We start from the raw sequence: 25,450 nt of genomic DNA, 5'->3' as shown, positions 1-25,450 counted from the left end.
GTGTGTATGTATGTACATATGTATATATGTGTGTATATGTATGTATGTACATATGTATATATGTGTGTGTATGTACATATGTATATATGTGTGTATATGTATGTATGTACATATGTATATATGTGTGTATGTACATATGTATATATGTGTGTATATGTATGTATGTACATATGTATATATGTGTGTGTATGTATGTACATATGTATATATGTGTGTATGTACATATGTATATATGTGTGTATATGTATGTACATATGTATATATGTGTGTGTATGTATGTATATATATACTGCTAAGCACTTAGAGCCATTTACTCAATATACTTTGACCAATTGAGTCATAACCCACTGATAAGAGTCAAGAGTTGCATTAATCCATGTATAAAAAGATACATATTTAGAAGGCAGTTTAATGCTACATCTGTCTAGTAAAATAATAGAAGTAGGTTTTCCTCTGGGCCCATGATTCCTTTAGCCTTGGGTTCTTGGTCCAGTTAACAGTTCAAGGCATGGGTTCTGTCCTGTGGAGCAGACTTTAAATCCAACCATAAAGTGTTTGCTTATCACCCATAACAATCATGCCACTACTGCTGGTGGAGAAAAGTCAACACTCTTACCCAACTGTGAACTTGTGTGCTACAGTAACAACAGCCTATCAAGATACCACAGGATACACTCCTAATGTACAGGGGTAGAAACAAGAGCAGTCTGACACCTTAAGCTTAGCAGACTGCCCCAGTTGCTGAAACTAACTGCCCATTGTGTGGCTTCTCCTTCAGCTTGTAGTTAAGGTGCACATGGATGATAGCAGTTCCAAGTCACTGATGGTGGATGAGCGACAGCTGGCCCGGGATGTTCTGGACAATCTTTTTGAGAAAACCCACTGTGACTGCAATGTGGACTGGTGCCTTTATGAAATATATCCCGAATTACAAATTGGTAAGTCTCCTCCTCACATCTGGGTTGCACTTCAAAAGCCTGTTTCATTATGGGTTTTAGTCTGTGTTAACCATTTGTTTCCATATCTCAAGACGTGACATGTGTCTCTGCCCTCATCTGAGATAAATCCTTGTTTCTTTGTGGCAGAAACTTCAGTGGTAGAGGGTAGCCAGGCTTTGGCTGATATGAACTTCATTACTGTCACCTTGCTAGTGACTCCAAAAGGGAAAGAAAGGAGCAGTATGGCTCGTCCTGCCACATGCTTAGGAAGCTCACCATATTGCGGGAGATCCTGGGTATCTGTCTGCTAAGATTCCTTTAAAGATTGATTCCCTGAAGCATAATATGACTGCCAGACGTTACATCTATGGTCATTTCTCCTTCTCCTGTCCAAAGTTGACTGATCACCAACAATGTCTCCGCCCTGGGGAGCAAAACTGAAATAAATTGATTGTTTTTTTTTTCTTCCTTCCTTCCTTCTTTCCTTCCTTCCTTCCTTCCTTCCTTTCTTTCTTTCTTTAATAAATTCTCTGCTCCTTCCCACTCATGCTCAGGACAAGCTGTCTCCCAAGAGGGCTGTGTAAAACTCACCATTACTTGGTTTTGAGGCTTTAGGGCAATTTTTTTCTATAGAAAATGGTCCACATTAAAACTGTTCCTTTACCAAGCATGGTGACACATGCTCGTAACCCCACCCCTGGAGAGGCTGACACAGGAGGAGGATGAGTCCCAGGCCAATCCAGGCTATATGGGGATATTCTATCTCAAAACTAATACAAAACAAAGAGACAACAGAACAAACAAAGGCTTGATGTCTCCTCCAACTCTGAGTGGGAAAACAGGGAAGGAGCCACTTCCTTTACTATCCAGCTCAATTCAGATGTTCACCTCTTATCCTTACAGTCTTGGAGCAATAGCTTAGGACTTTCATAGTCTGCATTCTCTTTGGTCTTCGCATAGTATTTACCTCTGCTAAGAATGTTTTCAAAGGAAAAACAAATGTTAACAATTAAAAAGCAGGATAACTCACTATGGCCCAAAATACTGAAATTTCCACCGTTTATCATATTTTTATGTAAAATAAATTAAACACCTGACAGTGACACACAAAAATAGTAGGAATGTTGGACTATCCCTACTGGCAGGATGTGAGTTCACAGCACATGCACTGAAGGTCCCCAGTTCCCCAGTTCTCCTGCCTCTATGCAGCAGGCCATACAGACGTGTGGCTAGTTCAGGAAAGGAAATAGTAGATCAGGGACAAGATACACAGAGGCCTGGAGCTGTGCTGTGCAAGAAGGAAGAGTAGGGGCTGAGGAGGGCCCCAGCAACCTTTTCTGAGTCATTAACATGGTCTCACCTCCATGGACTTCAGTTACCTACCTTGGCTCAGAGCATGTGCCTTTGGCTGAATAGATTCAAACCCGGGTAAGTCAGGGCTGCCAGTCTGCAGAACTCTCGTGAAGCTTTGTGCTTAACTCAGTAATAGACTCTCATCTGAAATACCTTTTGTTTCATCAGAGAGAATTTTTGAAGACCATGAAAATGTTGTTGAAGTGTTATCAGATTGGACAAGAGACACAGAGAACAAAGTACTGTTTTTGGAGAAAGAGGAAAAGTATGCTGTGTTTAAAAGCCCTCAGGTAAGGCGGCTGCATCTCCTTAAACTGTGTAACGAAGGAAGAAGGTTTTGTCACCTGTGTACTGACCAAACCATAATCTCAGGAAATCTCACAAACGTGTTACTTTTACATAAATTAGAAATACTTCGAAAGATTTAAAAAAGAAAACTCCTTTTCTCTCTATTTTTTTTTCATTCAAAGTTCAAAACATACCTATTTGTTGTTGTCTAACCCTCGTCTTGGGTCTGAATTTTTGTTAGGCTCCATTAGCCCAATGTGCCTTGATACACTACAGATTATTAAATTTTTTTTCTATTGCAAAGTCAGGTTTTTTAGTTCATGTTTGCTGCTTATTGATATTGTGATAACTAAAGTGAGCTGTACAGGGAGGTGTGAGATTCATAACCAGCCACCAGATTTTTTTTAAAGTAATGATGAGGGGAGAAAGATTTATTTACAGTTTGGGCCAGAGTTTGTGAAAGAAAAATGCTTAGTTTCTTTTTACCGTTTCTATGGTGGAGTTATATTTTATGGAACAGGTGATAAAGATCCCTTTATTCAGGTATACCTATATTCAGGAAATATACATGGATAGATTTCACCACAATGGTGTGAACTCTGTTCCTTGAGACACTTAGCTGCTCTGCTGATACAGCTACAGCCCTTCCTTCTCTCTGCATGGGGAGCTTACATAAACCACCCCATGCACCCTGTCTTTCACAGGGTCTCAATCACATTGTTTCAGGAGCACCTAGAGAATATAAAATTTATTGTGATTTCCTTAGGCAATTGACACAAACACAAAAGCACTGTTCTTATCTTTGAAAGTGCATCCCTCAAGTCATATAGCAGGATGCCACCGAAAAATCTAAGCCTTTCTAGGAACAGCCTCAAGCAACTGGAATCACATAAGAGACACCACATAACCAGAATACCTGTCTGTGCTGCCTGTCACCACAAACACAGTGAATGGAGAAAAAGATTGAAACTTAGTTTACACTGAGTTACTCGGAAAAGCAGCAGTCTGGAAAGATAGACAGCCAACACCCCCAAAATGTCTGCCTTCTCCACTCCATCTACTATACATTGTAGTGAACCCTAAAAAGGCAGTTAAATATTCCAAAGTGTAGCCTTGTCCCTCTAATCAGAGGATACTGACTCTCATTCAGCATATTGGGCTTCTCTGTACCCTTTCTCTGCTACCATGTTGCCCTGTGGAGCAGAGTTCATCACCACACAAGACTATTTAGTCTCCTATTCCTCCCAGGCAACATCTAGACCAAAAGCTGACTCAGCAGTGTGTATATGCTGAAAGCTGACTCAGCAGTGAGTATATGCTGAAAGCTGACTCAGCAGTGAGTATATGCTGAAAGCTGACTCAGCAGTAAGTATATGCTGAAAGCTGACTCAGCAGTGAGTATATGCTGAAAGCTGACTCAGCAGTGTGTATATGCTGAAAGCTGACTCAGCAGTGAGTATATGCTGAGCTCTAGTTTACAATGCCAGGTACCCACATGCCTTTATATAAAGGGTCCCTATCTGTCCCTTCTGTCCCAATTACATTTTTTTCCAATTCTAAGAATGTTACTGATGGAAAAGATCTCCAAGGTCATACAGACATCTTTCCATTTTGCAGAAGAGGAGACTGAATCTTGAATCAATAGGAGCAAAATTAGAAGAACCTGAGACAGGCTACTTATGGGAAAAAGGTTCTTTTTTTTTTTTTTTTTTGGGGTTAGTTTTTTTGTCTTGGCCAAATACCTGGCTGAAGCTACTTACAGGAGGAAGGGCTTATTTGGCTCACAGTCGCAGAGGTTTTCATCCATTGTGGTAAGAAGGACATGATGGCGCCTTCATGATATGGTGGACAGGAAGCAGAATAGGGAAGTAACAGGAAAAAACTAATCCAAGATAGATCCCCAAAAATATAGCCTTAGCCTTAGAGACCTCCTTCCTCCAGCCAGCACACACACACAGAGTTCCACCCCTTCCCAACAGTTTATTCAGAGTGTGAATCTATTAGAGGATTAGTCCATTTATTAGGACATGGTCCTTATTCTATTTAATTCCTCTACTAGTATGGCTGCCATATGAAGGGATGTAACAAAGAATTCCTCTAATTCCATGTATCGAACAAACCACAATCTTAATTTTCATATACTGACCCAGAAAAAGTAAATAGATTTAATAGAATGTCTCTACCATCCTCAACATTTGGCCTCTATCTCCATGTCCACGGTGGCATTTTCTAACAGCTTGTCCAAGGTAGCCTTTTCCTAAGAGCTCATCTAATCTGTAGGAAAAGAGGTAAGCGACAGGGGAATGCTTCTTTCTCTTTGACCCCATTAGCCATAAATGAGCAGTGGTGACACTGATCTACAAAGAGACTAAGGATGTGATGTGTCTGTAACAACTGTGTATACTATATTCAGGGCCACCATTTTTGCAAAACTTCACAGACACCTTTTATACTGACTCCATGAAAACACTGTGCAGGGATTATGCAGCATGTCCACTGTTAAGAGGAGGAAGGAGGCATACAGGTGTGCTGTGGTGAAACACCAACATGCCAATCATACTGTCAGACCCTAGCACTTCAGTTGATGGACTTTGAAAAGTGAATACTTACCTTCAACGCGTGCCTTTGAGATGCACAGATGGGCTCTTTGTGTCTTTCCTCGGTCTTTACTTCCCACTGTAGTCAGACCTTTACTGTCTTCATTTTCCCTTACTTTGAACTCTGTGTGAAATGGCACCACATTATAGTTCACATTTATGTTTAGATTTTATTCCCACTTGACTTTCATTCACATAGCCGCCCATAGGATCAGTTTCCCCTTCTCCCTGCTATCAAACGACTAAAGAAAATTCTATGTATCCACTGTGTTGTTGGCAGGCATGTGGTTTGTTTCTAGCTTGGCAGTTAAGTAGTAATGATGACAGGAATCGTCTCCTGTATGTTTCCAGCTGAACCAATGTAAATAAACATTCTCTTGCATGTATATCTGTGAATGAAATTACCGGGACATAGATTATGTTTTTATTTAACTATGGCAAATCCTGATGAAGAATTTTCTGAATAGTCTTTAGGTTGTCTCTCCCTTTATCATTGTATGAAAATTCCCAGTGTTCTAGAGTCTCAGCAGTCACTGGTGGTGTTTTTTTCTGGTTAATCTGAACAAATTAATAATAGACTCTAAGTCACCAGTGAGGCATTGGTGTCATATTAAGGGAAAAAAAGCAAAGTGTTTCACTTCAGTGTCATTTAATCAAGGATGAGGCCAGATCTGAAGTCTCTACTTCATGCTTCCTGCCTTCCATCTTCTGTCTGTATGTTGTATGGGTCCGAGCCATGCTTACCTTAAGGCTGTCTTGTGAATCTGTCCTGTGTATGTATCTGTGTCTGTTCCTGGTATCTTTGTGTGCCTGTTGCTGATGTGTCTATCAAAGGAATTTGCTCTGTCTTTATTGAACAGCACAGAAAGCATCACATGGGGGAAGGGATGAGGAATACTTAACAGACATTTTAAACAGAGTTTTACAAGAAATAAAGTCACTTATTCCAACCAACTCAGTTAATAAATATCACTGTTTACTGATCGATATCAAATGTTGTATGTTTTATTCCACATTTACAGTAAATATTCGTGTTATGACATTGCTTTAAACCTCTAGTTTTGCTGTTTTCAGCAGATAATGCATGGCATTACTCAAGGGTCTAGGGCATGGAAGACAGCAAATAACTTAATATTGTAGCTATTTTTATAATCTTGAGTTATTTTTTAACATTTTTTTTAAATTGGATATTTTATTTACATTTCAGATGCCATCCCCTTTCCCCATTTCCCCTCCCTAGAAAAACCCCTATCCCATGCCCCCTTCTCCTTTTTGCTTTTATACAATTTTTTTAATGTTAACCAAAGGTTTTATAAGTTTGGTAATGCTCAATATCAATCAGAAGTGTAACCCAATACCCAACCTAGATATATCAACTATCTTTGACTGGCAGAGACATGGGAACATCCACCTCCATCCCCCCCCCTTTCTCTCTCTCATCACCTAGCTCCTCTTCTCCTTCTCCTCCTCTTCTTACTCTTCCTCTTCCTCTCTGTACTCCTCCCACCTTAGCTCCTCCTACATATCACCCTTCCTGTTAAAATAACACTTTTCTCTCAAAATACAATTAGAGCATAACTAAACCAATTTGTGTCAGTAAAGTGCAAGATAGACCTAATACCCAGTCCATCATTTTGTTGACTAACCAGAACCTCTGTCATCTCTCCTAACTAAAAAACTTAGTTCTGAACCTGGCTTTTTTCTTGGCTTTAGAATGAATGTCAGCTGAAAACCATCCTCTCAAATCTTTTCTCTCAAAGTAAATAGCCGGATTGGCTATCAGACTATAAGTCTTCAACCCCGTCAGAAATCCATGACTAAGTTAACTAAAATTATGGGAAGCATAAAGCATAGCTTCTAAAACTTAGCCAATTTATAGAGACAGCTGAACACCTGGACAGTCCCTATACTACAAAACATTGGAGCATCCAATCTTCAGCCTTCTGGCCCAGGATACAGAATTATTAAGGGATGATTACTCTGTCTTGACAGATATAATCAGTCGACTATTCTGCAAGTGTGTCCTTTTCTGGACAGTAATTTGTCTGTAGATGACAAGAGGCAATTCTTGCCTAGTGGCTGTCTCACCACAACTGGAGTAACTCTAAAGATGCTCAATTTCTTCTTAGAATCCAAGACAGGAAGCTGTCAGGAGCAGACAGGTCTCTAATCAAAATGAACATTAATACAGAAATGTTTGTAATGTCAATTCTGTAGGCTTCTGATGTTTTGAAAACCAACTATCCATGTAAGGTAATCTGGACTGTTGTCTGTTAACTCCTCTCAGCTATTTCTAAAGAAAATATAGAAAACACCCTAACAATAAACAATAAACTCAAAGCCATGAATTTGCTATAGGACCTTCACTCACAGGCTAACCATCTCAGATCAGTTAAAAAAGTTAAAGGACGGGGAAGCTGTATATTCCTAAATGTGCTATAGAGTTATTTTTTTAAAACTGTCTATAGCCAGGAAGCAGAGAAAGATGAAAACTTGGCACTCCATTCACTTTCTTTCTGAGCCTAGTTTTAAATGAAGATTAATCATCATATAATAAAGGTGACATGGAAACAGAAGGAAAGACTACTTGTGGGGAGGAAAGAGACAAGATAGGGACAGTGGGGCAGGGCAATGGGGCAGGGCAGTGGGGCGGGGCAGAGGGCTGTTCAGTGGGGGGCAGGGCAGTGGGGCGGGGCAGAGGGCTGTTCAGTGGGGGGCGGGGTAGTGGGGCGGGGCAGAGGGCTGTTCAGTGGGGCGGGGCAGAAGGCTGGGCCTCCCACATCAATCATTATCCAGAAGATGCCTTCCAGACTTGCTTACAGGCAATCTGATGGAGACATTTTCTCAACTGAGGATCCTCCTCCCAGATAACCCTAGCTTGTGTCAACGTGACAAAAAAACTAACCAGGACAAGTGTTAACTACTTCTTACAGATGAAAACCATTGAGAAAACACATTCCAGTTAATAAATGGATGTGAATAGAAAGACACCATTCAGGTCTTTGAACTCCTTCCAAGTTGTCAGCTAAAAGTCACCGAAGGCTTAATGATGGTTCTTTTCATCCACCGACTGACAAGATAATTAGGTTTGTTCCATTGTGAGGGAAGCAAAGCATTAGAAATCCCTTGACTTTTCAAGGGGACTTGTTACTGGTCTTCCACTTTTTCATGCCAGTGTTTCAAGTGATTCCTTTGTTTGTGCCTTTAAGCTTTACAAACCCAGAAAAGTAAGATTTTTGTAGATGTGCAGGGTGCCTACTCTTTTAAGGAGAGGAAAAGCAATTGTGAAAGAAGCTATACATTATCTAGCACATCAGATTTAGAAATAGAGGTGAACGCTGTAGAAATCGATGTGGGTGTATCCCTGAAGAGGCTTCCCAGATATATCGAAACCTTAGATGTGCTTACTACAAGGGGCTCAGACTTCCCCACTGTTAATTGTCCTTCGCTTTGTAAAGCTCTTGCGTCCGTTATGAGGTAATAGTGTTCATCATTAACATCTTCAACAGGCAGTTCCTTGAAGGTGGGTGTTATTAAAATCTCTGTCCTGCAATGAAGGAACTTAGCAAGTAACAACCAGTGAAGTGTTAAAGACAAAATTAGAACAAATCTGGTTTCACAGATCTTACTTACGATTTTTGATTCAGACCAGTCGAGACCAAAAAAATTATTGGTAATGCTCCGCTAACATCGTCTCCTACGTGGCAGGTTATATCAGAGTCGGAGTCAAGAAAATGGTATATAAAAAACAAGAGCATAGACACAGCTCTGTCAGTGTGCTCTTTGAACATGGTTTAACTTGTTGGCCACTTCCAGGTATCAGAGATAAATCTTGCTCTGTTTTGACAATGACAATCATTTTACCAGTGTTTAAACCAAATAGAAGACCTAATAATCTCTGGTAGGTCTTGGGGTGACATTCCTTAACTTTGTGAAATGTTGATGTTTGCTACTTACCCTAATAACACCTTTTAACATGGAAAGCAATGACAGTGCTCGGGGAACTGGAATTACTATTTCTGCTAAAAGATTATACTGACTTCACTACAAGTCAGTTTTACTTAAGTCAGGGTTGTCCAACAAGAATGTCCTGGTGTCTGAATTAGATTATTGTACACTAACCTCAGCCAGCCAGCACTTCTTCAGTGATAGATTATGGATAGGAGGATCCAGGAAATCCGAAGATAAAGAAGGATAGGAAAGTTGGGGTCAGGAGGTCTTGTACATTGCTGATCTGATTTCTTAATGTTTTATCTAGAATTTCTACTTGGACAATAAAGGGAAAAAAGAAAACAAGGAAACCAATGAGAGAATGAATGCTAAAAACAAAGAATACTTACTTGAGGTAAGCTTCACTTTACACAATACAAAAAAAAAAAAAAAAAAACCACAAAAGACATTTGCTAGATTAAATTATTGCCTCACACAATAATAGAAACTTCTGAAATGCACTATAAAATTTTAACTTGCAGTTTTAAATGCTAGTTGTTAGACAATTCAATGGCTTTTTTGAGTCAGTTATAATAACATATGACTTTAGACAAAATAGTTTGCTTTTAAGAAATTGAATTAGTAATTCTGTCACTAAAAAGACATGAATCCTCATGAAACTGTGACATGTATGTTCCACTTCATGAAACTCAATATGACATGGATGCCTTACTTCATGACTCATTCTGACATGTATGTTCTATTTCATGACACTCACTGTGACATGTATGTTCCACTTCATGAAGATCAGTAAGACATGTATGTTCTACATTCATGACATGTTATTCTATTTTATGACACTATGACATGTATGTTCCACTTCATGAAGCTTGATATGACATGTATGCTCTACTTCACAGTATGTTCTATTTCACAACACTCACTGTGACATGCATGTTTCACTTCATGAAAACTGCTATGACATATATGTTCTAGTTCATGACACTCATTGTGACATGTATATTTTATTTCATGATGCTCACAGTGACATATATGTCCCACTTCATGATGCTTACAGTGACATGTATGTTCTACTTCACAACGCTCACTGTGACATGTATGTTCCACTTCATGACAGTTGCTGTGACATGTATGTTTTACTTCATGACACTCACAGTGACATATATGTTCCACTTCATGACATCCCCTGTGACATTTATTCAGCTTCATGACACTTGCTGTGACATCTATGTTTCATCTCAGAAGGGTTTTATGAAATCATATGTAAGGATTTCCAAATCTTTGTCTTTGGTGAAGCTCTTCTAGCAGCCCAGATATAAGTGTGAAGTCTAGAGATAGAGACATGACTTAGGATGTAACTCTGTGAGCTTTTCAAGTGCTAATGGCGAGAAAACACCTCTGTGAGCCTCAGTAGCAAATCGTATGGGATCATAATAGAGATTCAGAGAGGAGATAAATGCCCAGCACCTTTGATAGTTGACATAGGGGCACACTCCCCAAATTCCTATTGTTAGAAGCTATTAAGGCAACTGTGCTAAAGACCACAATCATCTAGCAGGTCTCGGGTCACACATGGGCAAGAGCCCCAGGCAAGTTACCTTTATTCACGCCTAACATAGTGTTGATCTGTTTTTAATTAATAGACTTTTCTCTCAGAAGTTCAGATCTGGTAAGGAACACAGCACCTATGGAACCAATTTACTGACTCTAAACTGCACCATATCCTGTCCCCCTGTGGGCTCACCTCCTCCTGTGTTTCCACTCTCTGCCATGTTCTAGAAGCCCTAGACCAAAACTGGAGCAGGTTCTAGAACCTTGCTGCCACCCCCAAGGTCCTGAACATACTCTTCCTGGTCTAGTTCTGAACTGTAATACAATCAATGGGCATGTCAACGGAGGCCCAACAATGAAAATGAGATATCCTTTCTGCTCCAGGCCCTAAACTCTAGAACAGCAGTTCTCAACCCGGGGGTTGAACAACTCTTTCACAGGGGCCACCCAAGACCATCAGAAAACATTTCTGATGGTCTTCCATCTCTAGGTAGTTCTGCCTACATACAAGAACCCAGTAAAGCATAGGAAACTTTAATGAACTGTATTGACTGAACTATGCAATGTATCATCTTTTGTATTATTAAAGCTGTTGTTAGATATTTCATAATGTATAATTACATGTTGTTTTGTAATTAATCACTATGCTTTAATTGTGTTCAATTTGTAATAATGAAAATACACCCTGCATATAAGATATTTACTTTAATATGCACAACAGTAGCAAAATTACAGTTGTGAAGTAACAACAAAAAGAACTTTATGGTTGAGGGTGACCCTGATATGAGGAGCTGTATTAAAGTGTCGCACATTAGAAAGGTTGAGAACCACTGCCCTAGTGTGAATTGATGAAAATGAAACACTAGTGTCCCCGAAAGCAAAGATAGTAAGAGTTCTAACATGTCTAGTGATGACATGTCATGGAAAATGTTTTCCTGCCAGAGTCACTTGCTTTAACCAATGATTAGAAATTAATTGTCTGTAAGAGAACCCCTGCTTGTGTGAGGATTGATACAGTTGCATGGATAGCCCTTGGGATTTGATTTCAAAAGTATGCACAGCTGAACATGAACGAAGATACAAAAGCATTGTTCTGCCAAAAATCCAAATACTTAATAGAGGACAAGCCAACTGCTACCTGAACCAGAGGATCACAGAGAGAAATGTGAACAGACCAGTTCTCCAGCTCTCCTGCACAGAGGTTTACTTTGGAGGATGCATTTATGAAACTATACTGATAATATAATATTAAAAGAAAATAATAACTTTGCATATCCAAGCAAAAGAATAAGAATAATATGAAATCTATCCCATTGCTTTTTTAAAAATTTTTGAGAATTATAAATTTCTATGCAAGATTTGAACACATATACCCAGAAAATGTGCTTTGCCCTGTTTATTATAGTCTTAATAGTGGCCCTTCTTGCGTTTGAAAACTTAAAATAATAAAATACTAACTTATTTTATGTGTAGAATTATATAATAATCTTACTACTTAATGGTGATAAAATATCAATTCTTTTTTGTTGTTGTTTTGCTTTGGGGGGGTTGTTGTTATTGGTTTTGTTTTTTGATTTTGTTTTGAGATAGAGTTTCATTCTATATACCGCTCTTGCATGGAACTTACTAACCCAAGTTGGGCTCATACTTGTGGCAATTCTCCTGCTTCAGCCCCCTTAAGTGCTGAAATTATGAGCAGGAGCCACCCATGCCTGGCTAATGGCCACTTTACTCATGTGGAAAGAAATTATTATGTTCCAACTCATAACAATATTAGAAAGCTTTATTGGATACTTACTTTTACAATATAATAATATTATACTCACAGCCAAAATCAAACTATTACTCCATTTTTACAAAAACAGAAACTGAGATGTCGTGATCCACAGGTACATAGCTCAGTTGCAAGAAGTCACGACATAGAACCCAGGATTCTGCACCTTTGATACAGTGACCACTCCTCCCCATTGACAGACAACATACAAAGGACGTATTCAATCTTTCCAACAGAATTGACTTAACCTGGGAATATTCTTTAAATGTGAGCAGAATGTGTGTTTCATGCCTCTGGGTTCTGTTTTCAGGAAAGTTTCTGTGGCACATCCGTCATCGTACCAGAACTTGAAGGAGCTCTTTATTTGAAAGAAGATGGAAAAAAATCCTGGAAACGGCGCTACTTTCTTCTCAGAGCTTCTGGAATTTATTATGTTCCCAAAGGAAAGACAAAGGTCTGTCTGTCAGTTTTTTCTATAACAACATATCTGAGACAATCAATATTTTTTTAAAAAAAACATATGTTTGTCCCACAGCTAAGTCTCGGGTTTTTGCAGAAGATGGGGTAGAAAGATTCTAAGATCCAGAGGGAGTTTGCTGTGAGATCGTGTCTCCTAGCAACATCAAAAGCTACATACATAAAGTCTCACCAACACAACTGTCTAAACATGAGCTGAACAAGGACAATAGTCATGCTAATGTGGACATGGGAAAGCCCACGAGGCTTCACCCCTATACAGAGAACTACAAGCAACTGGTAATGATGAAATAGTCTTCCCCAGGGAAGAGCGCACCAACTGGTTATCCAAAGCAAATGGTCAACCCTGAAAACCTATAATATTGTATTTGGAAATACATGTGTAGTCGCCATTAATGAAAAAAAGAGGCCATGAATTTGAGAGAGAGTAAGGATGGGTATATATAGGAGGGCTTGGAGAAAGGAAAAGGAATGGAGAAATGAGGTAATTATAAATCTCAAAAATTAAAATAAATATTTTTAAGACAAGTTTATTTTGGCTCAGTTTTGGAGATCAGCCTATTGTTTTGAGTCTGTGGCAAGGCAACTCCTTATAGGAAGCAACCTGGCAGAGGAAGGCTTTACCTCAGGGACCAGAAGCAAAAGAGAAAAGCCAGAGTCCCACAACCCCTTCTGGGAACACCCCAGCAGTCCCACCTCCTACTGGCACTACCACCTCCCAGTAGTGCCACAGGCCTTAGCATATGGCCCTTAGGAGTCATTCTACCACAGTGACAAAGCAACATTAAAAAGTGAAAAATCAAAATGGCACCTGTATGAGGAAACATCTTATGAGGGCGAGACACAGAAATACATCAGGGGGCCGTAAGCTTAGTTTTAGCTAAGGTACTATGGTCAGCTATCATGGGACCTGTGCTACTATACAATCCACACAAATATAGGTACTACAATACAAAATCATTGAAGTACATTTAAGTTTTCTATAGCTTTCTCTTGAATATAAAAATAAATTCCATGTTTTAAAGTCATGGGCTATCAAGATGACTCAGCAGATAAAGATCTACCTCCTGCCAAGCCTGACAAACTCTATTCTGAAAACTCTTTTTCTTCATATTAATTCCTTTCTTCTATGATGATTATGATCAAAACTATTTTATCTAAAATCTCAGTTGAGTTAGAAGCCTTAAGATCTTCATTAGATTTAAATCTTATATTCTGAATAGTGAATATTTTTCAGAGGCATACTTAATTCATTATGCTTTTAATTTATCAGAGTATTTTAGATGTCATTTAAGTTTTGCTTGGCAAGCTGGGATCATCGACTTGAATCTATAAACGTATAATAAATTGTTCTAAATCTAATTTTAACCCTGGCTCTGATCATTAACCCTACCTTTCTTGCAGAGTTGGGATGGTCTGGTTTTGCTCACCTATTTAAAAAAAGCCTAAGTGTTTTTGTGTCTCATCTTCATGAAATGCTTACCTCTGTCTAGAATATGCAGAACAGGGTTTCACCAGGTAACATGCTTGTGTATTGCAGATTTCCTCTAGTAAGTCTTATCCCATGTTCCCAAGCAGGGAATTCACCAGTCAGGCAATGCCCCCCCAACCCCAGTCTCTGTGTCACCCCAGGTCATTGTAGATAATTCTTAATGTAAGGCACATGTTGCCCAACTTGGCTTTTTTATTCTGGTGTGACTCTTAGACCTGGTACTTTCTACCTTTGCCACATTTACTCCAGTTCAACACTGGACATGCAACATTTTTAAGCAAATGATTTATTTTATTTGACAACAGAGATGTCCTAAAAAGTTAGATATAAAACATATAAGTAAGCCTGGAACAAACAGGTAAAATAGCCTGTGGTCACCTTAAGATTGAGCAACTGTTGCCATGAACATTAGGGTGGAGGTCAGAGGGCAAAAGTCAGAAGTACAGTCATTGGGGAAAGACATAAAAGACACATGGTTCACAGGTGCCATGCTTGTCTCCAAAACAGAGGATGCTTGCCTGGAAAATGAGTGTGACCATTTTGCTTTATACAAGCAATATGAAAATAAAACATAATTCAAATTCTGTGCAGAGCAGGAGTGACACTGTAGAATAAACAAATGTATGGAATAAACACAAATGTTCAAGATGAACATTACATAAAATAGATAATATTTACCCCAAAAAGTGGTTCTATGAATCTATGAAAATTCCAGTTGTGTTCTTTTTACTTTAAATTTAAAGATTGATTACAAAATTAATCAGAAAAAAATGCTCACTCCATAATACTGTGAAGAACGTTGATCTAAAATTGCATCTCTCAGGTTAAACATTAGATTTCAATGAAAGGAAATAAACAGATCAACAAAGAGTCAACTAATGCGGGGAATTTAAAGCCAGGATTTTACAGCAGTGGAAAAATGATGGAGAATTCAGGATAATAAATAAATAATTGAAATAATTGTATACCCATTCTTTAAAGATTTTTATTTCAGCACATGAACCAATCAAATCCCCATTTAATTAAAATGTCTTTAGAAGTCTACACTAAAACCATAAAAGAAAATATGAGTTGATATTTTCATAATTCTAGGACACAAAGATATTTCTTAATCAAGAATAAAACTCAAAATTACAAAGGAGAAAGGAGACAACTTTGACTACTTGAGGTTGTTTTAAATTCCTTATGGATGACAATACCCAACAAGACTTTAAGGACTAGCTACACAGTCAGACATTTGCAACATATATTACCAAGTGTGACTATCCATCATACGTAAAAACTTCAACAAATCAACAACAACAACAAAAAGATAACATGTGCACAGAAAAATGGCAAATACTATTCAATGAGAATAGCCAGGAAAAAGATAAAAATTAGCTTAGTGAAAACTCTTCCACCTTACCAGTACATATGTTAACAGATTGATAAAAATCAGTAATATTGACAATGATGGAGCAAGAGGGTTAAAAAAAAAAACATTCTTGGGAATGAAGAGCTGGACTGTAAAATGGTACAACCAAATTGAGAATATCTAACAAGTCCTGTGCAATGTAAAGGGAAGCAAAATGCATGCCCTTTTGGACAGAAGTTACCCCTTTGGTGACCTATCCACAGAAGTATTTACTCACATACACAGTGTTTTTATAATGGCAAAAGCTGGGTTAATCTCTGAGCAACTACAGTATAGTAGTTAAACAGTTCTATTTAGACAGCAGGGTACTGGGCAGACATCATCCACTTGTGTGTCCTGGGAAAATCAGTAACTGTGTCCTCACAAGGACTGGGAAGGAGTCAGGAAAAAGTGTGTGGACTGAAGTCTCATTCTTGATGTAAATGTATTAATTATTTGAGAATTTCATACAATGTATTTGATCCCATTCACCTCTCTTCCCTCCCCTTACATCTACCTCCCTTCCCTGCCCACCCAACTCGCTCTCTTTTTGTTTGTTTGTTTGTTTGTTTGTTTGTTTGTTTTAACCCATTGAGTCCAACTTCCATTGTCCAAATCCTCTTGAGTGTTTGGCAATCCTTTGGAGCATGACTGACCTACCAATAGTCATACCCTTAAAGAAAATTGATGACTCCTCCCTCAGCAGCTTTGTGCCCATTTCCCCAGCACATGCCAGGAGTTTGTCTGGCCTGAGCTTGTGTGTCAGTCTTGTGCATGCTGTCATAATTTCTGAGAACTCATTTGTGCAATTACCCTGCTGACTCCAGAAAACACTGTTTAGTCATGTGTTGCCTCTGGCTCTTAGAATCCTTATATTGATCTTGGAGCAGAGAACACCCTTGGCATGCACAATGGCTTGGGTTACATCCCCATTGAGAAAACAATTATATACATAAATATGTGTGTAGTTATACATGTGTATATATGTATATACAAGTATGTGTGTGTAATATATGAGTAAGAGGGTCTAGCTCAACCTATAGATGAAAAGATGATGATAGATAGATACATAGATAGATAGATAGATAGATAGATAGATAGAGAATTAATAGATAAATACAATAAAAGAAAACTTATCCTCTAAAACATGTAGGATTCTATCAGTCTATTTTACCTGTGGTACCTCTAAGGGGGAATAAAAATCAGGAGGAGGAAGGAGCTGATAAAAAAATGGGTAGGGTATAATTTTAGCCACATTGTTTTGTAATTAAAACATTAAAAATTAAAAAACATATAAAAGAAAAATGCCCTGCTATACATAAAGGAGTAAGTTATCCCATATAGTGTAATATTCTTCACCTGTATTCTTTATTTAGTAACTAAGTTGGGGTTCTAGAACATGCCATTAAAGACAACATGGATAGTAGAACAATGTATAGTCAAAGTCAAACTCAATATGTAGATTAGAGGTTGCCATTTTCACAACACATTTTATTCACAGAGTAGAGGTCTCTGTTTCCATGACAAACCTAACAGCCAAAGCATGAGTTTGGAACCAGTTGCTAATTTACTGAGCATCAAATTTACCCCTCTTTCTTCATCCTGAGGTGACTTGCTTTTTACTTTTCTAATGTTCAATCACAAACTCTGCTACTGACTTCAAATAGCAAAAGTCACAGTGAAGCTCTGACAGTGATCAACCTGTCGTGACTGCATCAATAGCAACAGTGCACGGTCAGTTGGTTCTGACCCCTCAGAGTCCACACAGATGCTGGGACAACCAGCCATGAATCCATAACAGATGCTAGGACAACCAACTACATCATCTTTCATTCCACTGCAGGACCAGTGCTGATTGTCTGGAATCTTTCATGTGGGCTTGACTTAGAGAAAACTGGGTTCAGAAGATATTTGTATAAATTATCTAAAAATTCAATCTTTTACCTACTAAAAGAACTTTTGTTGCAGCATCAAGAAGAATCTGGGGAAATTAGCAACTGCCTTCTCAGAGAGATTTTTTTTCTCTGTCTTTTAGACATCCCGAGATCTGGCGTGTTTTATACAGTTTGAAAATGTTAATATTTACTATGGGATTCAGTGTAAACTGAAATACAAAGCACCCACTGACCACTGCTTTGTTTTAAAGGTATGCTATGACTTACTGATTTAGACTACTAAGCCATTTCAATTGTTATTTGCTTTTAAGAACCAATGACAAATGTTATTTCATAAATTTGAAGTATGATATTATAAAATGTATAGTTTTAAACCACAGTAACAAAGTACTGTCGTATCTGTCATCTTATGTGCCCCCCCAAGCTTTTATCTGATCCTAAAAATTTAAATCTATCTAAATTTATCAATTCTAGAAATGTAAGTTTTATATTTTGAGCAAATTAATTTAAAATTCCATTAATAAAACAGACCAACTTTCAACTCTTTACTTACTATATTTTTATTCCACTGTATGAATGTTTTTGTAATTATGATCTTGCCAATGTTTTCTAGAAAAAAATACTACAAAGAAGATATTTTAAAAATTACCCAGGTTGTAAACCTTTTTTGTTAAGTCTCATGTATCTCAGGCTGGCCCCAAGCTGGCTATGTAACTGAGGCTCTCCTGGGGCCCCTAATTCGCTTGCTTTCACCTTCTAAGTGCTGGGGCTACAGGCAGGGGCCACCATGCCAGGTTTAGGTTGTGAGACTTTTAAAGGTGCATAGTGTCCAAAGGAAATGTGTGTTGTCAGAGATTTAAAGCAGCTCACACATTTTAAAATTAGACTCTCAGACCACTCAGATGAGCAGGTAGGTTATTTTTATAACTACGCTTGATGTGCCAAGTGTCTTTTGACTTACAGAGCTCTGGACTTAAGACTAAGGTAAGTTTGTTTGCTTTTGTTCTTAGTCTTAATAATTTAGCCAAGTCAAATATTCAATAATTTGTCTTCATCCAAAATAAGCATTGCTTATTGTAATCAAATAATTGCCTGGAATTCCTGACTTTATTAAGGACTCAGTATTATGTGGCTTTCATTTAGACATGCTGGTCTTTCCGTCACTGTGTACCCACTTTTAGTAATTTATCAATAATTTTAACAATAATGAGCACCATACCAGCCTAGTCAGCATGACACTTCCCCAGAGGTTCTCATCCAGGGCCTTTTGATTCCTGGGAGACATTTGGTTGTACCTGTGGACATTCTGATATTCATAACTTGGGACAGTGACTAGGCACTACTTACTGGCATCTAATAGAAGCCATAGCCATTAGATATTACTAATGCACAAAACAAACCCACACCCGGATGGCCTGGCCCCCAATATTGACATTTCATTGCTGCTGTTGAGAAATCCTATGCTCATAAGGTGAAGCCCAGACCCATGGCTGTAAAGGGACTGAAGCAGGCAGAGGGCTAACCTCATCCACTCACTCATTCATTCAGTACTTATCGAATGACAGCTGTGTTCTGAGCACATTCCAGGTCAGAGCAAACAGAAGAAAACCAAATGTATGATGATCCCTATTTTGGAGTTTATGGTCAGTAAGTGTGAGGGACTGCAGCTTGTGACGGGATGTCAGGTAACAAGTACAGCTATGACTCAAACAGCAGAGGAGCAGCAGAGCTGACCAGAGCTGGGCCCAGCCTCCCCTCGGACGGGGTGGGGGACAATTGGCAAAAGACATAAATGAAGTGAGAAGGGAATTGTAACCAAAGGAAAAACATCCTAGTAGAAACCCCATAAGGGTAAAGGTCTTGAGGTCCCTCCCTACTGTGGTCGGAAGGAGGATAGCCAAAGACAGCACTCTGCCTCCTTCTGGATTTTGTGCATCCGTATCCATTGCTTACTTTGAGAGGACAGTGAGAATAACAGCAAACAGTTATAAAGCATTCCATTCATGGGTATAGAACTTGAGCAGTAAGTGGCCAAGTCTGGACTCAGCAGTGCAGCTCGGGTGTTGTTCTTCCAGATACTTTTCTATAGGAGTTCAGGTTGTCAGTGATGGTGCAGGTCAGAATGGCTGCCAACAGCCTGGGCGCTTCCCATAGTCTCATTGACTCTAACTCGGGTGGAGCTGGATCCCTGACTTTGTGCAGAAAGGATTTTAGGATGAGCCTGTTTGAAGTAGAGTCTGAGTTTGTTTAAGCACACAGGCTGATAGAAAGAGGACTGCAACAACGTGAAAAGACACAATCCAGCATGGCTGTGGGCTTCTCAAGGAAGAGCCATTTCCATTTTAGTGGCCTTCATGTTATATCTTAAGCATCACTAAGAAACATTTTCTCTCTTTTTTTCAGTAAACAAGAGTACAGCATAGCTCCAAAGTTATCTGGAGAAGGGATTGCAATCTGATAAAGCAAAAACTTCACACAGATGTCAGAAAAGGGCATCTGACACTTTCTTCTAAGACTCTATGCTTATTGCATAGAGACAGGGTCTCTTCCTAAACCTGAACCTTAATTCTCAGGCTGGAAGCCAGTAAACCCCAGCTATCCTCCCGTCCCACCCAACTCAGAGCTGGAATGCTCTGCTTGTTATGGGGGTCCTGAGATCCAAACACTGGTAGTCTTCATGACTGTGGAGCAAGCCCTACTAATTGTTGACCCATCACGATCACTCACCCTGTGCTTTCTTAAGAAAAATTTAAATATTAGTTGCTGCCAGGCAGTGGTGGCGCACAACTTTAATCCCAGCACTTGGGAGGCAGAGGCAGGTGGATTTCTGAGTTTGAGGCTAGCCTGGTCTACAGAGTGAGTTCCAGGTACAGCCAGGGCTACACAGAGAAACCCTGTCTCGAAAAACAAAAAACAAAAACAAAAAAAAAACAAAAAAACAAAAAACAAAAAAAAATTAGTTGCTGACCAGTGTCCTGCTCACATATTAGTCAAAACACAAATTCTGTTGTAAGCCAGGCATCTGTGGTTCTGATACTGAACGACAAGCACTTTGATTTGGTTTTGCAGATTTCTTTGTTGAGAGCGCTGCAGGCATCTAGGGACTATCACATTCTAGCTACCAAGTGCCTGACCTTTAGGTTAATTAAAGCAACAAATCCTTTTTGCTATTGGACCACACTACTTGATTTGATTGATGTTTCCAATTTCAAGGTCCTCTTGAGAATGTGATTACTGGAGTACAGTTGACAGTACTGAACACAGAGAATTTCTGAGCAAGCTTTGAACACTGGAACAATGCAGTGGGCGGCAGCCATCCAAAAGTATTTGCCGCCATCTCCTGGCCTAACTGGAGAACTACAGCAACAGTCTGAGTACTGGTTGGAGTTGTCAGGAAAAAGGAATCTGATCAGGACAATCATAGGAACTAGCTTCCAGGCCAGGTTGATGCAAATTCTGACTCAGTAAAGGAAGCAATCCAATTAAAAGGCCACAGACAGGAATTCTGGTTTTTTCTTCCCATAGTATCTTAAAAATATAGTGCTTGTCTTCAGTGGCTCAATATAAATTCAGAAATTCTAGTAGGTCAAGAAACACACAGGGAGTTCTCCAAATATCACTTTTTATCATTTTTAAAAGCAGAAATAAATAAATTCAGGAGTAAGTAAAGCCCTTGTGGTTTATGTATCATGCAGAGGGTAGGGGTGGGGCACACATCAAGCACAAAACTTGCAGGGAAACTAGTCCCTTGCTTTCCCTCATATTCCAGCATATTAAAGTCACGGTTCAAATGCTCAGATCGCCCTTGATGACTAACTACTTTCCTGAAGGTCAGTGGGTGTGCTGAATGCAAGTGGGAAGCTCCGTGCAACACCATAGAGAGGGATTGCTGCTTTACTCCTTTTCTGGAAGCCAGAGGTAGATGCTCCCAGATCTCCTGACTTCTCTTTGATCTTTAGTACCACTAAAGTTTATGCTCATGATAGCAATCTGCTCTAAGGACACACACACACAGTTGTTTTAGTTGGTGCTTTTTTGGGGGGCGGGGTTTCTTTGGTTTTTCGAGACAGGGTTTCTCTGTGTAGCCCTGGCTGTCCTGGAACTCACTCTGTAGACCAGGCTGGCCTTGAACTCAGAAATCCACCTGCCTCTGCCTCCCAAGTGCTGGGATTAAAGGCGTGTGCCACCACTGCCCAGCGGTACTTTTTTTATACAATAAAATGTAATAGAATTTACAATGACCCATGAAAATTGCCATCACACATACTTCAGATCCTAGGTTTGGTTAGCAGCCTCTGACCCAATGGCTTCAGCGTTTCTGATACAAGAGTAAATGCTATGCTTATTTATTTATTTAAACAATTATTTTGACAGCCAGATTGTAGTAACATGCCAGATATGTGCTAAGCACCACGGATCTTCTAAACAAAAACAAACAAACAAACAAAAACAAAAAACAAAAACATAAGACAGGCAAAGTTCCCATCGAATAGAGAGCTCAATCTGCCAGAGCCAATCAGAAACAAAAGCTACAAGGACCAGAGAATCAGAGTTGCAATATTTCCTTTGTGTCTGCCCAATCACTGTTCTCTTGTGAACTACTGGCTTATATAACCCCTGTACACACACTGTCCATGGTCACTTAAGAACAGACAGAAACACTCTGAATGCCATTACACCTGCGGTGGATGTGCCCATGTGAATGTGAAACCATCATTAGGAAAGAGAGATCGTTGCAAAACTCTGTATTATTGAAAAAAAAAAAAAGACACTTGGACTAAAGTTTGGCACAAGTAAGACTAATTTTATAAGCACTAGTTATGTAACATAAAATGCCTATTAGGTAAGCCCCTATCATATAAAATGATAGAGGAGCAACCTGATTTCTGTGAGGGACAGACACATAGCATATAAAGGGTTTCAACATTTAAAAGGGAGAAATACAATTATTACTGATAATATATAAGAAGTCCTTATGGTTAAAGCATCTAACAGGCTTCTTAAATCTGTTCAGAGATTTGGCCTTTTTCCTAATAGTGCTGGAGAATGAACCCGGGGCCTCACACACGCTAGGCAAGTGTGCTGCCACTGAACTATACCCCCAGCCTTTTTAGTACCTTTTACTTTTTTATTATTTTTATTGAATATTTTATTTATTTACATTTCAAATGTTAACTGCTTTCCCTGTTTCCCCTTGGGAAACCCCCCTATCCCATCTTCCTTCCCCCTGCTTTTATGAGGGTGCTCCCCCATCCACCCATCCACTCCTGCCTCCCTGCCCTGCCATTCCCCTACACTGGGGAATAGAGCCTTCACAGGACCAAGGGCCTCTTCCCCCATCGATGTCTGACAAGGCCATTTGCTACATATGCGGCTGGAGCCATGGGTCCCTCCATGTGTACTCTTTGGTTGGTGCTTTAGCCCCTGGGAGCTCTGGGATGTCTGGTTGGTTGATATTGTTCTTCCTGTGGGTTGCAAACCCCTTCAGCTCCTTCAGTCCTTTCTCTAACTTCTCCATTGGAGACCCTGTGCTATCCAATGGTTGGCTGTGAGCATCCGTCTCATACCTTTTACATTTGAGACAGGGTCTCACTAAGTTTCTCAAGCAGATCTCAACCTGGTGATCCTCTTTTCTCAGCCTCTCTAGTAGGTGAGATTGCAGGCTTGTGCTGTGGGGCTGCCAGATTAGCAATTCTTAAAAGCACCTACAACTGGGTATGCTAACATGTAATCTCAGCTACCAGGACAACTGAGGTGGAAGGATCATGAGTTCAAGGCCAGCCTGGGCTTCAGAATGACACCTCTGCCTCTTCCTGATCCTAAAACTGCTATCAGATACATTTGCCACCATCTCAGTAAATCATATACATTGTCATAGTTCTTCTTTTAAGTTTCTTTTTCAAATGGTGACTTGGACTCTTAATAAACTGCATCCATTAATTGTCTTCAAAACTGCTTCTCTGTAGCACCCTCAAATTCAGAAGGAATCCCAGTATATCAAATATCTCTGCTGTGATGATGCAAGAACTCTCAGTCAGTGGGTTATGGGAATAAGGATTGCCAAGGTGAGTATGCCCTCAGCTTCATGTGTTCTTGGGTCAGCCAACAAGCTTGTTTACTGGGGCCAGCATTTCACCACTCCTGGGTACAGATGTTATCTCGCCTGTTTGTTGTTGGTTTCCTTCTTCCCCTCTATTAAGTGGAGTCATTCACTCACTGCTATACAAGCACACACCTGTCCAGTGGCATAAGAGTCAGAGTTGACTTTTAAACAAACTGTTCGGATTCACAGGGAGAATTGCAAACACAGCATGCAATGAAGAAACTCAAGACTGGGCCAAAGGTGTGTGCCTTAGTGGTAAAGCACTTGCCTAGCATGTGTGGGGTCCTGAGTTTGATCCCACCATAGGGAGAGACTAACTCGACTAAACAGTTACATGATCAGAATTTTGTGATTGGAATTTTGTGGCTAGCTAGCCCTGTCCTCTGGTGTGTATGTGGGAGAATTCGCTAATTTTGCTAATCTAGAGAATTATTTAACATTGAAAGAGCAATTAATGAAATACATAAAATGCAACTTGGACGAGGAGAATGGTACCTTTTTTTCTTCCAGTATGTATCTTGCAGTTGAGTGCAAAATTTGAAATAAGTGGATTCCTTCCTTTCTCTTCTGTATTCCCTCCTTAGTATGGGAAGACTCTCTATGATAACTATCAGCGGGCTGTGGCAAGAGCTGGACTTGCCTCTCGGTGGACAAACCTGGGAACTGTCGGTACACCGGTGCCAGCTCAGCCTTCTACAGGTAAAAGCAGAGAAGACATTCACATTCACACACCAACAAAACCCGAGCCTAGCTCCAGTCTCCAGGTTACAAGCCCACCCCCTGCCTAACAACCAGCAATGCAGAGGGAAGCAAAAATTAGGTTTATGATATGACTCGAAGCACCAGCCAATTATGATAAAGGCCATAATAACTTTCCAACTAGATGTTTGCACGCTCACCCCCCACTTGTAGGATTCTATAAAGCCTTGCCGGATAGATATTTCATGCTCCTTCTCCACCAAACCGTCCTGGTGACAGCAGTGCGCTAAGGGACCTGAGCTAGCTCAAATAGAATAAAGGCCCTACTGTCATTGCATACGATTAGCTTCTTTCTGTTTTGGGGGAGATCGCTAACATATCCCTGGCACCACAATACCTGTGTCTAGTTACCAGTGACTTTTCACAAAGCTTTGGCCACTTTTTCGCAATAAACCCATAAGTAAAGTGCTGATCATGATTCTAGGGTAGGCTAAAAGGGGATGTATCTTATCAAAATACAAATATCATATAATGGAAAGCACCTTAGTGCCTAGCAGGACATTCAAAGAAGATATGGGTCATGCCCTGATGTTTTCCCAAAGTGACATGACAGCTGGAGTCTCATGCCCAGTGCCAGTACTAATTATCAATACTATACTATACTATAATTTCATTTAGGAAATGGCTTCATATTTTATCATAAAGCTTCCTAGGCTAGAGGTAGAAGTTAAAATCAGATCTTAATGACACTGCTTTGTGATGTCCTAAGTGTTTGTTAGCCATGTTTATTATGACAGAAGGATTTCCTTCATGTTCTCTCAGTGAGCCCTTGAGACTTTCAGGTTGTTGTTGGGTATTATTATTATTATTATTATTATTATTATTATTATTATTATTATTATTTGATGAATTAGAGCAATTGAAAATTAGTACATCTTA

The 25,450-nt window shown here is 39.5% G+C and overlaps 1 protein-coding gene across 3 annotated transcripts in view; it reads left to right on the top strand.

Moving 5' to 3' along the window:
* Apbb1ip (amyloid beta precursor protein binding family B member 1 interacting protein) overlaps positions 1-25,450 on the top strand; it is an 88,802-nt gene that overhangs the window by 56,502 nt on the left and 6,850 nt on the right. For all 3 annotated transcript variants that reach the window (XM_076939660.1, XM_034509694.2, XM_076939661.1), the window contains 7 exons: positions 779-938; positions 2,460-2,581; positions 9,435-9,521; positions 12,763-12,906; positions 17,850-17,960; positions 23,676-23,774; positions 24,397-24,511. In XM_076939660.1, coding sequence (XP_076795775.1) covers positions 779-938; positions 2,460-2,581; positions 9,435-9,521; positions 12,763-12,906; positions 17,850-17,960; positions 23,676-23,774; positions 24,397-24,511 — 838 coding nt within the window. The remainder of the gene's footprint in view (positions 1-778; positions 939-2,459; positions 2,582-9,434; positions 9,522-12,762; positions 12,907-17,849; positions 17,961-23,675; positions 23,775-24,396; positions 24,512-25,450) is intronic.

This window comes from Arvicanthis niloticus, chromosome 8 (genome assembly GCF_011762505.2).
Source record: "Arvicanthis niloticus isolate mArvNil1 chromosome 8, mArvNil1.pat.X, whole genome shotgun sequence".
Classification (NCBI taxonomy): Eukaryota; Metazoa; Chordata; class Mammalia; order Rodentia; family Muridae; genus Arvicanthis; species Arvicanthis niloticus.
This window is presented reverse-complemented; position numbering and strand designations above follow the sequence as displayed.